This window comes from Lipophrys pholis, assembly GCF_963383615.2.
Source record: "Lipophrys pholis genome assembly, chromosome: 7".
NCBI classification, from domain to species: Eukaryota; Metazoa; Chordata; class Actinopteri; order Blenniiformes; family Blenniidae; genus Lipophrys; species Lipophrys pholis.
Window position 1 is genome coordinate 15,815,583 of NC_137638.1, and position 14,437 is coordinate 15,830,019.

The following is a 14,437-nucleotide window of genomic DNA, read 5'->3' on the forward strand; positions in this document are numbered from 1 at the left end:
GACACCATTTTAATTTATTTATTCATTTTACACCAGTGCCAAAGGTTCAATACAGGAAGAAAGGCAATAAGGCATATAGCTCAGATTATTTGCAGGTAGAATCAACATATATATATATATGTGTGTGTGTGTGTGTGTGTGAGAGAGAGAAAGAGAGCCTGAGCAGATGTTGTATCGCGATGCTGAGGTCCCCTCCTGTGCTGATGGGGGCCTGAAGGTTTGTCAGTGTGTCTCTGAGGCCCGTCGAGCTCAGCTGCTACAGCTCCTCCTGGAGGTCAGACTCTTCATGATGGACCTGACACCACATGACAGGAAGGGTATTTAGAGGCTTGGTTACAAAAAACACAGAGCTAGTAAAAAGAGTTTTTGGGCTTCAGGAAGCAGGTTGCACACACACACACACACACACACACACACACACACACACACACACACACACACACACACACACACACACACACACACACACACACACACACACACACACACACACACACACACACACACACACACACACACACACACACACACACACACACACACATCTGAGTCTCCTCAGGTGTCCATGACAGCTCTGACATAAATAACAAGAAATGAAGCCAACAGCTGAAGAAACATGAAACAATTTAAAGGTGTTTGATTTATCTTGAATAGGAGATATGTCTAATGCCAGAGGATTTTTTTTTTATGCCTGTAAATCTTACAAGGAACGTGAAGGAGCGCCGACTCCAGTTCTAGATAAATAACAAACAAGAAATGTAAATCATACTGTGGTGGTCTCAATTAAAAGGTGAATTTTTGAAACATTAATAAAAAAGACATCACAGCAGGATGTGGAACTCTAATGTTTGTGACATAACTAACTTTAAGATTAATAACGCACAAGTTACGAACCTTGGGATGGTAAACGTTGTACACTTCATCACTCATTCACTCAGTAACACTCGTCTTCAAAGGTCCTGCTGCCGTCAAATTATTTAGTCACAGCGATATTTCTACTTTAGATACACACCGAAGCCAGAGGGCAAAAAACACTGATTTACCCCACCACTGGTGTTAGCAAGCGTCTGAAGCATTTGTTGTACAAACTGCTGCTGCTGCTCCGTCACCGTGGCAACCTGAGGACCACTTCCTGATTGGCTGGTTCGGACAGACTCAGATGCAGACTGAGGAGCGTTGATGTTAACACCGCTGCCCGTGTGATCGAGTTCAGCCCTGCAGGACAAAACCGTGGGTATGTCTTCAAAGTGCATTTCTTTTCCTCGGCCATGAAGTCAGTCTAGCTTTCATTAGGCAGAGGTGTACAATCTGTTTTCACTCACGCAGGTATGAGGGCAGGAGCCTCTGCAGCCAGAGTCTGAAGGCCCTGTTGGATCTGGAGCAAAGCCTCCAGTGCTTTGGGGTTCAACATGGCCGCCAGCAGCTCAGGGCTCTGCATCTACACCATATTTGACAGTCATTCGGAAAATATTATTAATAGATACTACACCAAGAATGGCACGGCAGATAAGTCCCTACTGATGGATTGTTACAGTTTTCAACAATCCGTCTATACCACTTTAACAAACTTAAGATCCGGAGAGAACATGCAAACTCTGTACAGAAAAACCCCGAAGCCCAGCAAGTCCTAGAACAGTATGAAGTATAAAGCTTGATCCATCATTGAACTGGGCTCAGAACAGGAATCTGACTGACTGACTCAGCTCTGCTTTGTGCAGGAAATAACTTTCTTTTATATGATCCAAGATTAGTGCATGAGTTATGTTTGGGAATTTTCTCAATATGCTTGAAATGTGTGCAGTTGCTACGAAGCCAATAGGGATCCCATCAAACTGATGCAAATTCCACAGGCAGACAAGCCTGGAAGCCCAAACAACTGGGAATATTCTATATTCTCGCTGTGACCGAGGAGTTAGGGCTTGATTTAGAACGGTATGATGCCATCAGATTACCTGTCCGTAACGCCATTAGAATAAGCGTAGCTGAGGTTCCTAAACTACTGTTAAAACCATATCTACGTCAAAGGTAACGGAGGGGTGAACGTTTAGGGAAAAAAATATGAGTGGCAGGAAAGTAAAAAGTGGTTGATGGATGTATTGAACACATCTGCTCTAACCGGGAGGCAAACAGCGAGGAGAATAAACAAACCTGTTGCAGGAACAGAGGGATCTGTTGTCTCATTTGCTGCTGCAGCTGGGGATTTCCTGAGAACAAAGGGTGGCTCAGCAGCATCTGAAACGGTACGAAAACAAAAGTGGTGAGGGGGCAATGAGACCTGTCTGCTACTTCAATGATAGACAAAAAAGTTCTGCTTTTTCTCTGGTGAAAAATACGTGGCTTCAGTCTTTAAAGGTTTTTTTCTGGCATCACCTGTGCAGCAAGGTCTGGGTTTTGGCAGAGGCAGTTCAAGAGACTGCTGACGCAGGGCCCGGACAGCAAGCTGTCGATCAGACCTGGACTGGCAGTGATCTCCTCCAGCAAGGACTGCATGCCTGAAAGATCAGAAAGGAGGCCTCAGACTGATAATAGGAACTGATATGTTCGAATCGCGTGACTTTTCAATGCGTATTATTGTGCCTGTCCTCTGTAATCCAGCTCCACGTCCTGTCAGTCGTCCAGCGAATCAGTTTGGTGAGAGGACTAAATGATCTGCCTCAAGCCGTCCTCTATCTCACCTGCATTAATGGTGCTGGGAGAGCTTGAATGGGTCCTTGACGAAGCACTCAACCCCCTCAGAGGATCCTCAGGGTGACTGGAGAAGGCAGGTGTTGGGTCGCTCTCACCCTCCGGTGTCTGTTGACTCCCAGATGGTGCAGTTGCCCCTGGGGGTTCCCCTGTGTGGATCTCAAAGTGTAACAGAAATATGTAGGACACACAAGATCAGTTTGAGCTCATTTAAAGAGATAAACCAGCAAAATGACCTTCTCAGAGTTGCACCTGTGCAAGTCGGAGACGACGCGCTCCTATTTTTGTTTTTGACCTCTGCAGATGCCCAGAATCACCGGTGATGGTTTCCAGGTTTTCTTGATCTGGTTGGAAATTGTTTAACGCTCTGTCTTCATTTGTGATCATGTCTTCAATCGTGTCCGGGTTTCTGATGAGCTCAAGCACCTGGACAAGGAAGCAAAAACCAGTGAGGTGTTGAAAACTTGTGAGAGAGATTGGGCAGGGATGGGGCAGTCACAGTTAAACTGTCATGAACAAATAACATCCACATGTTAGATATTTTGCAGAAGAGACATCACAGCTGATAGTGAGCGGGACCCTGCTCGTTGTGTTGTTGCTGGTTCTATTCCTAGGCATAGGTGGCCTGGTTTATTAAAACTCACCTGTGTTATGACATCAGTGTTGTTTACCATTTCCTCCACCTCTGGGTTTGTTTGCATGAGCTGTTGAATTTGGGGATTGGACCGAATGAGCTGTCGGGTCAGCTGGGGACAAGAGGTTGAGAGAGTGTCCTGCCCAAAGGGGCTGCTGAGGACACGGCGTAACATCTCCGGGTCAGCCAGAAGTTGTCTTTCCATTTGCTGCTGGAGTGCAGGAAAGAATCCAGGCCCTCTGTTTTCAATGCCAAAAGTGTTTAGACCTTCGACTGAGCAAACAAAGTAGGATGAAAAGAAACGAAAAAAGGTAAATGCACTGGCAGGCTGTTTGAAATGTTCCTACGACAGTGAGGACAAAAGGTTGGACTACCATGCACTTATTGGTCATGTGAGATCTGAGAGGGCCAAAGGGAGGTCTTACCAAGGCAAAACGGAGAGGTGGGCGAAGGTGTGGAGGTCTCAAGATTAGGCTCGAGAACAGCAGTGAGCTCTGACTGGATTATTTCTGGAGCTGTATCAATGCCAGGTGGACAGGGAGACATCTGCGACCTGACAAAGATAGTCAATCATACAAGGTTACAGATCTGGTGTGAGACCTGTGTGGAGCTGGAAGTATTTCTAACAGCAGCCAAGAGTCAAGACATCACTGAGTAATACTTTAATCTAAATATCATTGCATTAATGCATTTGTACACCAACATAGTAAAGACTATCATTGCTAATATGTCACAAGAATGAAAGAACCTCTAATAGTTTAGAAATATGTCACACAAGCCGACATTGTTTCGTCACAGGGACGACTCATCAAGTTGAAAAAAGTCAGATACCAGATTTGATTGATTTGTAAATACATGACGATAAACTGTTTTGCTGCTGTATAATGAACTTCAGTGACAGTAGGACGCCCCCCCCCCCCCCCCCCCCCCCCCCCCCCCTCCATTACATTACTTTACTTGGATTCACTAATTAAACTGTTCTGGCACGCAGAAACAGATTTGTTGAAATTTCACATCTGTTAAGTTAAAGTCTACACACACGGCCTAATGTCTAATACAGTAGATTAACATGTGTGTGTACCTGCTCAGTGGATGAAGGTCAGGATTTGATGGAGAGAGAGAGAGAGAGAGAGAGAGAGAGAGAGAGAGAGAGAGAGAGAGAGAGAGAGAGAGAGAGAGAGAGAGAGAGAGAGAGAGAGAGAGAGAGAGAGAGAAGGGTTTTACATGGATAGATAAAGACATATTAATAAAAATGTGACCATGTTGGTGAATCTGCTTCTATACACTGGATATACGGGACAGAGTGAATAAAATGCTTCAAAGTAAAACTTATTTGACAGAAAGTCATGGACACTGATTTCTCTCTGTTTATCTCGCATATTGCATTCTTCTTATTATTATTATTATTACTACTACTACTACTACTAGTAATAATAATAATAATAATAATAATAATAATAATAATAATAATAATAATAATAATAATGTTGTTTGCTCCAATTATTCAGTGCAAAGATGCATGAGTGCTTCAGAAAATGATCACATTTGAGGCACTCTTAATAAAGTACAACATGAACGGCCTGAAATGTATTTTTAAACAGAACCGTCTGAAATTCTCCTTTCCTCTGCGGTTGCCTTTAGACTTATGTTGAGTATAAAGTCTGTGGCTTGACAGGTTACATGATTTGTATACATGTTTGTTTTCACAGTTTAGCTTTAGAAATCAGTGTCGGTTTGTTTGTGGTAATCTTACGCCCCACAGTGGACAATTTGGATATTGCAGCTGCTTCTTCTCAAAAATTGCAGATTATGTCCGCCAAAGAGGTTATCAGTATCATCAGCGATTATTTGTCTGTTTCCCAAGATAACCCAAAAAACTACGAAGCGGATCTTCATAAAAAAAAAAACGGCACACGGGTGCATTTTGAGCAAAGGAAGAACCCATTACATTTTGGGTTTGACCCGGATAAATATAATGGATCGAATTAAAAATTTTCATTTTGTAATATATTGCCTTATCTTGTGTTCTTTCAAATTATTAAATAAAATCACGTGATCACCAAACTAAATAAATGAATAAAAGCGGTTGATATGGATGAGGAGTCTTTTCTCTGTGTCCATGTCTGCACTTGGCGGAGGTCAGAAATCTCTGATTGCTCTTCTTCACTTGTTGCAAAGCTCATTCCTGAATTGGAAACTTAACAACTGCAGTCGAAGCAGCAATGAAAGAACAGGAGTAGAGTTCAATCATATTTCTTTCTTATATATTATTACTATTTATATTACATTTCCACATTTAGATTATTTTCTACAAATTAACAATAGTATTTATAAAGCAGAAAATCAATAGGAAAAAAAATATGCATAGAAATGTGAGGAAATAAATTGACAAAACAATATTGTTTACAAAACAAACAAACCAACAACAACAACAACAACAACAACAACAACAACAACAACAAGCTTTGAGGCCAACACACATATTTGTCCCCCCTCTTCTCTGTTCATATTACTATCGAGTTCAGCATTAAACCTTTCTGAACCTTGTATCCATCCGGTGGCTCCACTTCACCTGTTTGGAGGTTCTGGTTCTGAGTCCACATGTTTACCTTTGGGTCATGCGGAGGCAGACGGGCGTGTTTCCTTCTTCCAGGTGACTGATGACTTGTGACTCTGTGAGGATCCGACCAGAGTGAATCAGCAGCTGCTGCTCCGCCGCGGAGACTCCGGGACGCTCACTGAGGCTGCGCTTCAACTACACGCACACGCACACGCACGCACACGCACGCACACACACGCACACGCACACGCACGCACACGCACACACACACACACACACACACACACACACACACACACACACACACACACACACACACACACACACACACACACACACACCAATTTATCAGATTAGAACACTAAAAGGCCTGCACGCGCTGCCGAATCGGACGCGTCCACGCGCGCAGCATCCAGCCTCCTGACCTGTCGGACGGTGCAGTCTCGCGTCACGATGAACTCTCTGCTCTCGGTCTCACTTCTCACAGTGACGTGGACGATTTCGGACCCGCGGCAGCTTTTCGGTGCGTCTCTCACGGAGCCTGACATGTCGGGTCCCGGGATGGTGGCGCGGGGAAGCGTCGCTGCCACGTCTGTCTGTCCCGATGAGTCGGCACAAAGTTGTGAGGAGGATGAGGAGGATGAGGAGGGTGAGGAAAATGTGCTGCAGCTCGCTGCGCACATGTAAACCAGGCACTTTTCAAAAGTGAACGGGGGGATATATGAGCACAGTCACCCAGCACAAGACTCTGAATGGCGAGAAGGGATTTCCTAATAACAGACCAGTCATGTAAACAGAGACAACTTAAGGATATAGCACATCACTGCGTTCACCAGGAGTTCAAGAACAGCAGCACTGAGCAATGTCCCTTTAAATGTCCGTTTCAAGTTAAATGAATGCGGCCAGCAGCCTTGAATGGGTCCTCGCCACTTGCGGGACTCCGGCTGAGACTTTCAGTTGGTGTATGTCAGTCGTTATGTATGTCATCTAAAGTTACATTTGAGGTCAGACGCATCATGGACAGGTTATGTAGAACGTAGCTCCTGTTTCCAGCAGGTGGCGCTATAGCTGAAGATCGTCATTGTGATGTGACTGTGATGAGGGTCGGGTTCTGATGCAGCAAGTCAGCTCTGAGGCCGATCTGACAATGTACTGTATTTACATTGCTCTTCCTGTTCCAGGGCGTGCTTGGGAATTACCAAGGCTCAAATGGTAACAACAATCTTTACACTTTCATTAAGGTCCTTCAGCACTTTCAGTGCTCGGATCCTAAATATAGATGATGGCGGTGGAAAGACATTTTCTACTTGAGAACTAGTAGTCCATCTACCTTCAGAGCAAGAATGTGAAAACCTCAAACATTGTTTGACTTTTACAGTTAAAAGAATGTTGTTAAAAAAAACATGATAAAGTACAAAGTACATTAATCCAAAACCGATTACAGGAGTAATTTAGATACTTTTAACTGTATTTATTTGCAAACATTTATCACTTATTTAACATTTCCTAGATGATTAGTCAACACAAATGACACAATGTTCATTTGATTTGTAAACAAATAGATAAAACAGTTTATGAAATTCTTGGTTTAAAGAATAAAGTTAGTTGTTAAAAACAAATGTGGATCAAAAGGTTTGGGACCTAGTTGTGGTTGAGCCATCCTTGGTTAAAATGTGCAGGATGCTTTGAGTGTTGGTGTGTTGGACCCCAGCATGAAAAGCTCTGAGCTTTTTTGGGTGTCATTTTTTTTTTGTGATTTTGCATAATTCATGCGCAAGTCAAAGTCCCTGGCTGCATGTGTGAAACTGTAGAAAATAAATAAATGAAAATGAAATGAATTATGATCTCAAAATGTGGACTTACTCAGTGGTGACATGACTTTTAACCTTCAACAACCCTTTCCATTTCCTTGCCTTTATACCTCTTTAAATCATTGTAGGATGTTTCCTTCCAAGAAAATCAGGGTTTGAATTAAGTACCAGATTTTGCTGGAGGTTTGAACATTTCAAAAAGCAAAGCTGCATGCGACACAAAAGGTAAGATCGAAACTACTTTTTTAACTTTGTTAAATAGAAATAACTTGGTGAAAGGAAGATATGGGAACGCAGACATGGAAAGAAGCATATTATGTGTCATGTTTGTTTTTGTTGTTTGTATGCAACAATTGTTTATTTTTTTCTTTCATTAGTTTTTTTGTGGATCAATGATGTCATCCATGTATGTGGCAGATGGTTCACTTTAGAATAGGTATCCGTGCACAGCCTTTCAGATGGTTTGACTTGAGGGAGTTCAGGTCTATGCAGAACAGCAATGGTGACGGTTCCTCCCGTCCGTGAATGCTGCTCTTCATGGTAACTTGAGCATTCGGCTTTGGATTGGCTCCCAGGCTCTTTGTTGGATCTCTTGAGCTGGGTGGTGTAGAGCTGTTACCCTGTGCCTCAGGAATAGAGCGCTCGTTATAGTTTTTCTTTCTCACAGGTACACCTTTATGGATCTCTGCCTCTATTGGCGTCCGTCTTTTGGAGGATACTGGTTCATGTATAGCCAAGTTCCTCTTAGCATTGCTGCAAGACAGGATTGCGTTTTGTGCAGCATTCACATCTCCAGGTTTCCAGCTAGATGCTTCTTGTATTTTTTGAGGGGGTGTAAGCATCTATAAATTCCACTTTCTCTGTATATATTCTTGCTGGCAAGGACTATTTGTCTCATAATGATTCCCACCTGAGGTAAGCGTCCACAGCGTTAGGAGTCCTACCCGAGGTTCATCTGCACCAGGATTGTGATCGACCCCCTTCATACTCAGGACAAGAAACTTTTTTTCACTGAAAACGTATTTTATATAATCAACAGTGAAGTACAAACAAAAATAAAACTTACATTTCACATCTGTCAACTTGGCATAAGAGCCCATGAAAAAGATGAGGCACACATTTGACAACTGGACTCCAGATGCAGCTGCACTCTACCGCCTGCAGGGGGCAGCAAGGTGGCCCAACTTATTAAATTCAAAGTTAAATGTCTGTTCGGTTGTGTATGCAATAGAACATGCCACGTTTCAGAGTGTTTTGTGTTTTTGTTTATAGGGTCATGCATTATGGGCAGAGAGAAACCCCCTAGCTTAAAAACAGAAAAGAAGGGAAAACCCTGATAGTAAATAGTTTTTTTTACTATTTTTACTTTTCAGGTATTTTCCTTCCGACACCTTCATAGATCCGCCTCAGAACTTTTCTTCCCTTTCTTGTTACCCTGTAGAGACGGGAACAAACAACAGAGAGAGAAAATATTTATTTAGTGTATTTTTATTTTTGGCATCTCGTGTTTTATTAATATAAATCAACATAAAACTATTTAAACACAGGGCAGACATTCATGTAGGATTATTCACAGTTTCAAGACTTGATATTTCACCAAGAAAGAAATTATAAATGAAATATTTTGAGAACTTTTACAACGGATGCATTTATTGTCACATTATCCATCCATCATCTTTTCTGCATGTAGTAACAGGGTCATTATGGAGAGTCAGGAAAACACAGACATCCCCGTCAGCCGCATCTTCCTCATCTCATTTCGAAGGATCCCGAGCAGACCTACTGAGAGATACGACTCTGCATCCATTCTGGGATCCTGGGCTCCTGGGCCCTCTTCCAGCAGGACAGGCCTGGCCGACCTTTAACGGGAGGCGACCAGGGGTCTTACTAATCACACCTGAACCAACTCTACTCACTGTGGAGGCTCCTCACTATCACAGTTTTGTAAGCAAGTGAACACTGAAAAACGGCTCCGCCAGAAACTCTGCCTTCAGAGAGGAGATGAGAAAAAAATAAAGTGTGGTTCAGTTGGTAGGAGTTCCTCCTCGATCTCCCATCCCGCTGTTCCCATGTTGGATTGTCCTTGAGAAAAATGCTAAACTCTTCCATTGCTCCAAATAAAGCTTCTGCAACTTGCATGACCTCCTTCACAACTGGTGAGTGAGTGTGTGTTGGTAGGAGGAGGTGAATGTGACGAATAAAGTAAAAACATATTGAGACAGCTGAAGTAGTCAAATGCATCATTTAGGAATTTATGTATAATGTAGGTTTCAATGACATTGAACCTGAGTCAGCAGGATTGTTTATTTATATTTTTTTTAATATTAGTGCTTTAATTCAAAGCTCTGAGGATCTCAAACAAAACTCAAGATAAAAATGGACATTTGAGCGCTCACCTGATGTTTTGGTTGGTCTGACTGAAGTCCTTTAACTTTAGACCTTTCTTGCTCAAGGGCACCATGAAGTAATGATACCTGAAGAAGAACACGTGATGTATAAATGTGGAGACATTGGACACGTTGATATTCCTCTGCCACAGACGCTCACTGCTCACCTGGGATGACAGTTCCTCTTTAATATGCAACAATTCTTCAACCTGAACAAGTATTTCTGCTTTATCCTTCACTGAGGGAGAGAGATTAGAAATATCCGTTAACATGAAAGAAGTCCGATTAGAAAGAAAGTAAATGGAAGGAGGATATACTGTTTAATAGTCAACTCACTTTCTCCCTGTTGGAGCATCTTTAGCAGTTGGGAATTTCTTGCTTTGACTTCTTTATATTTCACCTGCAGAGAGGACAATAAAAATAAATAAATCACTTTAAAGAAAAGGATGTCAGTGAGGCAGAAAAAGAGTGTTGCATCACTGGTGGGAAATCTAAGCTCTTGTCTTTAGACTGTCTCTCATTGTGCTGAGAAACCTTAACGTTGTGTGTGTGTGTGTGTGTGTGTGTGTGTGTGTGTGTGTGTGTGTGTGTGTGTGTGTGTGTGTGTGTGTGTGTGTGTGTGTGTGTGTGTGTGTGTGTGTGTGTGTGTGTGTGTGTGTGTGTGTGTGTGTACTGTGGTTCAATAACAAATCGGGTTAAATGAAAGAATGCCTATAGACTGCTAGTAAGTGCAGACCTCCCACTGTGAGATGGTCTTTTTTAGCTTCTCAATCTCCTGATCTTTCTTCTCCAGGTCATACTTCAGCTGTTCTGCTCGGGGGTCCTGAAAAGAGACAAGAAAAATACATGTCAGGACAGCTTCACATCTCATACTCAATCAGCTCAGTAATAAGAGGAAGAAAAAAAACAACCTTTGGGTTATTGTAATTTATCCATCAGTAAAACATGAACATGTAGTTATTTGAACAGAGTGTGACATGTCAGAGGACAAGAAAAGAAATAAGGAGGCAAAACTCCACCTTTCATTGCAGCTACTCAGTTCGGGTATAAAGATTTAACCTGTTTGTAAGAGGCCTTATGAATACAATTAGTTAGGCGAGTGTGTGTGGACTCACCGGCTCATGTTCTGTGGAGGTGGTAACTTCTTGTCCCTGGCTGTTGGCAAACTGCTCACGTCTTTTCTCCCTTTGGATAATCTGACTCACGTCGTCTTCCAATTTGTTAAAGAAACGCTCCTCCTGCCCGAGTCCTAATGCTAAGTGAGACGCTCTGGTGTCCTGAAAGAAGGGGTGGATTGTGTCACAGCAGGAGAGGACGGCATCGGACACATGAAACAAAGCCACATATTTAGTTTCCATGTATGCAGATCATGTTATTGTTGACAGTACAAGATAACTAGTTCGTGAGGACAGGGTGAAAAATGAGGCTGAAACTACTTCATTGAGTTTTATAAGTAACTAGAGAATAACTTTGATTTAAGGATTATATGTATGCCCTGATCAGCCATACCATTATGATCAATAGCATAATAATGTGTGGATCTCCTTGGCTACTTAACAGTCCGGACCAGTTGAAGCGTGATACCACACGACCTCCGACAGGGGGGTCTTAGTTTCTGACCCGGAGATGTTAGCAGATCCTATAAGACCTGGCAGTGAGGGGGTGGGGTCTCTAACCAGGACACCGTCACTGGATCATTGACGCCCCTTACTCGGACTAGTTTAGGTAAATTCTAAGAAGTATTTGATAGATACTGTAATACCTTAGCTCCACAGAAAACACACTTTCTGAAAGAAAACTGCATTTAATAATGTATTTTCTTCCTCTAATCTTTCTGTGAGTTTGTGCCATGTGATTGACAACACAGAGCTCGTCTCACCTGCACTGCCTTCAGCCTGGAAGTCCTGCAGGGAAACCGTCTTTTTGTCTTTTGCCTGCTGATTCTTTTTCTTGTCTTTTTTGCCAGCACCCTCTTTTCCTGCCCGTGACTTTGGCGAGGATGCGTTCGGGTTGCTCTGCTGTATGGAAGCAAATAACTGCAGTTCATGAACGTTTGACAGGTGCGTCACAGGGAAACACAACTTAATCATGAATAAGACAAAGTGTGCGGCACGGTCTTCGCTGCTAAATGTCAGGTGGTACATACTCAAGTGGGATTCACTTTGTTCATATGTATTTATATACTTTAATAAGACCAGCATAACTGGAAAAGAATATGTATTTTCCCTAAATCTCAAAAGCCAAATCAGTATGCGAGTGTTCCAGTAAATGTCTATGTGTACCTGTTTTTGTTGTTCAAACTCAAGTTTGCTTAAAATCAACGCCTTTTCCAAGTCTGCTTCATACAGTTCTGTGGTTATCTGAGGGAAGACGAGGAAAGCAAATAAGGAATATTATCCAGTCAGTAAACACTGCTTTCTGGGGGTGATGAGTCAGATGTTCACATTTATCAGTAGGAATCATCAACATACATTTGTTTGCTCATGTAAACTTCTAGTTTCAGATTAGTGAAGCTTGACACATCAGAGATGGAACTTCAATGGTGTCTTTACTGCTGACACATTCATTATATTTGTCTCACCTGCTCATCTCTCTGCTTCCACTGCTGCCACCCCTCTGAAGGTATATTGGGGTCTCCTGCTGCTGGGTTGAGAAGCTCACTGGCTATTCCAGAAAGCGACATGCAAGGAGTAGCGGACGACTTCTCCGGGATCTTCTTGAAGGCCAGATTACGCAACTAGAGTAAGGAAAGAAAAACCTGTTCAAACATCACCTCAATATTACCATCACATATTAACATCCACCCGTCTTCAGGAGAAAACCTTAGCCGAGCCTCAACGATCCCTGGTATTTGACCCATCCTGCACACACATGCACGCACTCACACTATGTCAGTACTTTGGCCATACACGTCAACTCTCACAAACACGTACAGTGTGTTTTTAAGTCACTGCACTTCGGCTTTAAACTTTGTCGTAGCACACTGCAGCTGATGTGGATGATGAGAGGACACTGCGCTGCGTCCTCTGGCAATATTTTAGAAGCTTACAGTCATGTAGGTTGAAACATCACTTCAAACAAGCTCCTTTCTCTCCATTTCTATGTTTCTTCTGCTGTTAGAAATATTTTACAAAGCATGAGCCTTGAATACGCCAAAGAAGAATTAAATACTTTGAGACGGGGACTGTGCTTAGCATGGCTCAGACACGAACATGAGTCGAATAAACTTGCTCCTTGTCCAGAGACAAAATTCTCTCCAATTTGAACTGGATTAGAAAGATATCTTACACCAATCACTATCTTTACACAAGTGGATTATGTCTACCAATGTACAACTGAAGTAATTACATTTATTGCACATACAATTTTGAACTCTATAACAGTCTTAAGTCCACAGTTTGATGTTGTGTACAAGTCGACTTGTCCACACCTAATTTTACCTTTTTAAATGAGGATATGGGATCAAAGAGGCTGCACTTAAGACAGTCTCTTGTTCACCTTGCGTATTTAAAAAATAGCTTAAAAAAAACAAAAAACCTTTGTACATCAAATCAACAGGCTATATGTATTATGATTTTGTGTGTCAGGTAGGTCAGGTGTGTAGGTCAATGCCATTTCTGCCAATCATTAGGGTCTGTTAGCTCCTGAACAAGTGCAAAGGTGTCCGTACGAGCCGGTCACGACCATATTCATGGACTCACGTTGATGTTTCGTTTCGGTGCTGTCACAAAGTTGTGCTGGAGAGACACTTCTGATGGGAAAAGTTCCTGTAGAGTACTTTGACCTTTTCGTTACAGCTGCGGTCTGTTCTGTCGGTACGAGTCCACCAACAACGAAGCGTCTCTTCTTCTTTGGAAAGTTCAGCTGTTATCAACTTTTAGACTCATAGCGACACCTGTCGCCCGGAGGTGTGTACAGCAGGTTCTTGTTGCAGCTTTGTTATTCGAAATAAAATACAAATGTATTATTATTATTATTATTTTTATTATTATTATTATTAAAAATATTATTATTATAATCATCAGTAGTAGTAGTAGTAGCATACAACTGAGGAAGTAACTTGTTTGATGAACTATTACAACTCAACAGAATGTCTTCAAATATATAGTAATTCCCCCAAAGCACTTGCATCCACTTCCATCCATTCACCCATCCATCTTTTATACCACTTTGTCCTGTTTAGGGTCACAGGGCACTCGAGCCAATACCAGTTTGTCAAAGTCACAGCAGAGAAAGGAGACAGGTGATGTTGATAGTTTGGTGGTGAGGGGATTGGCAAAAGGCACAAATAACGATGAAGAAACAGCAAGGTGTGCATTTTAGATGTTTTATTATATTATAATGTGATCAAACAAAAAAA

At 42.2% G+C, this 14,437-nt stretch overlaps 2 protein-coding genes across 2 annotated transcripts; both read right to left on the reverse strand.

The window, feature by feature from the left end:
- LOC308111793 (ubiquilin-1-like) lies at positions 1-6,484 on the reverse strand. Its single transcript, XM_080466824.1, has 11 exons — positions 6,305-6,484; positions 5,929-6,074; positions 3,745-3,872; positions 3,330-3,592; positions 2,938-3,111; positions 2,676-2,844; positions 2,371-2,492; positions 2,149-2,232; positions 1,323-1,438; positions 1,044-1,215; positions 1-295 (listed from the first exon to the last, which is right to left on the reverse strand). Exons 1-11 carry the CDS (start codon positions 6,425-6,427, stop codon positions 257-259), a joined length of 1,536 nt encoding a protein of 511 aa, XP_080322950.1. The 5' UTR covers positions 6,428-6,484; the 3' UTR covers positions 1-256.
- Positions 6,485-8,699: 2,215 nt separating this feature from the next.
- Positions 8,700-13,132, reverse strand: LOC308111590 (G kinase-anchoring protein 1-like; the record flags this gene model as incomplete). Its single annotated transcript, XM_080466549.1, has 10 exons — positions 8,700-9,125; positions 10,087-10,164; positions 10,245-10,315; positions 10,414-10,477; positions 10,814-10,900; positions 11,193-11,354; positions 11,943-12,095; positions 12,360-12,437; positions 12,659-12,814; positions 13,127-13,132. 10 exons carry the CDS (start codon positions 13,130-13,132, stop codon positions 9,084-9,086), a joined length of 897 nt encoding a protein of 298 aa, XP_080322675.1. The 3' UTR covers positions 8,700-9,083.
- Positions 13,133-14,437: the final 1,305 nt, after the last annotated feature.

Bases quoted from the DNA above. Each gene is read 5' to 3' on its own strand.
- LOC308111793 (XM_080466824.1), bottom strand. From the start codon at position 6,427: ATGTCAGGCTCCGTGAGAGACGCACCGAAAAGCTGCCGCGGGTCCGAA. The intron at 2,493-2,675 runs GTGAGATAGAGG...CTGATCTTTCAG, and splicing joins TCCCAGCACCATTAATGCAG to GCATGCAGTCCTTGCTGGAG. The intron at 1,216-1,322 runs GTGAGTGAAAAC...TTTGTCCTGCAG, and splicing joins GCTCCTGCCCTCATACCTGC to GGCTGAACTCGATCACACGG.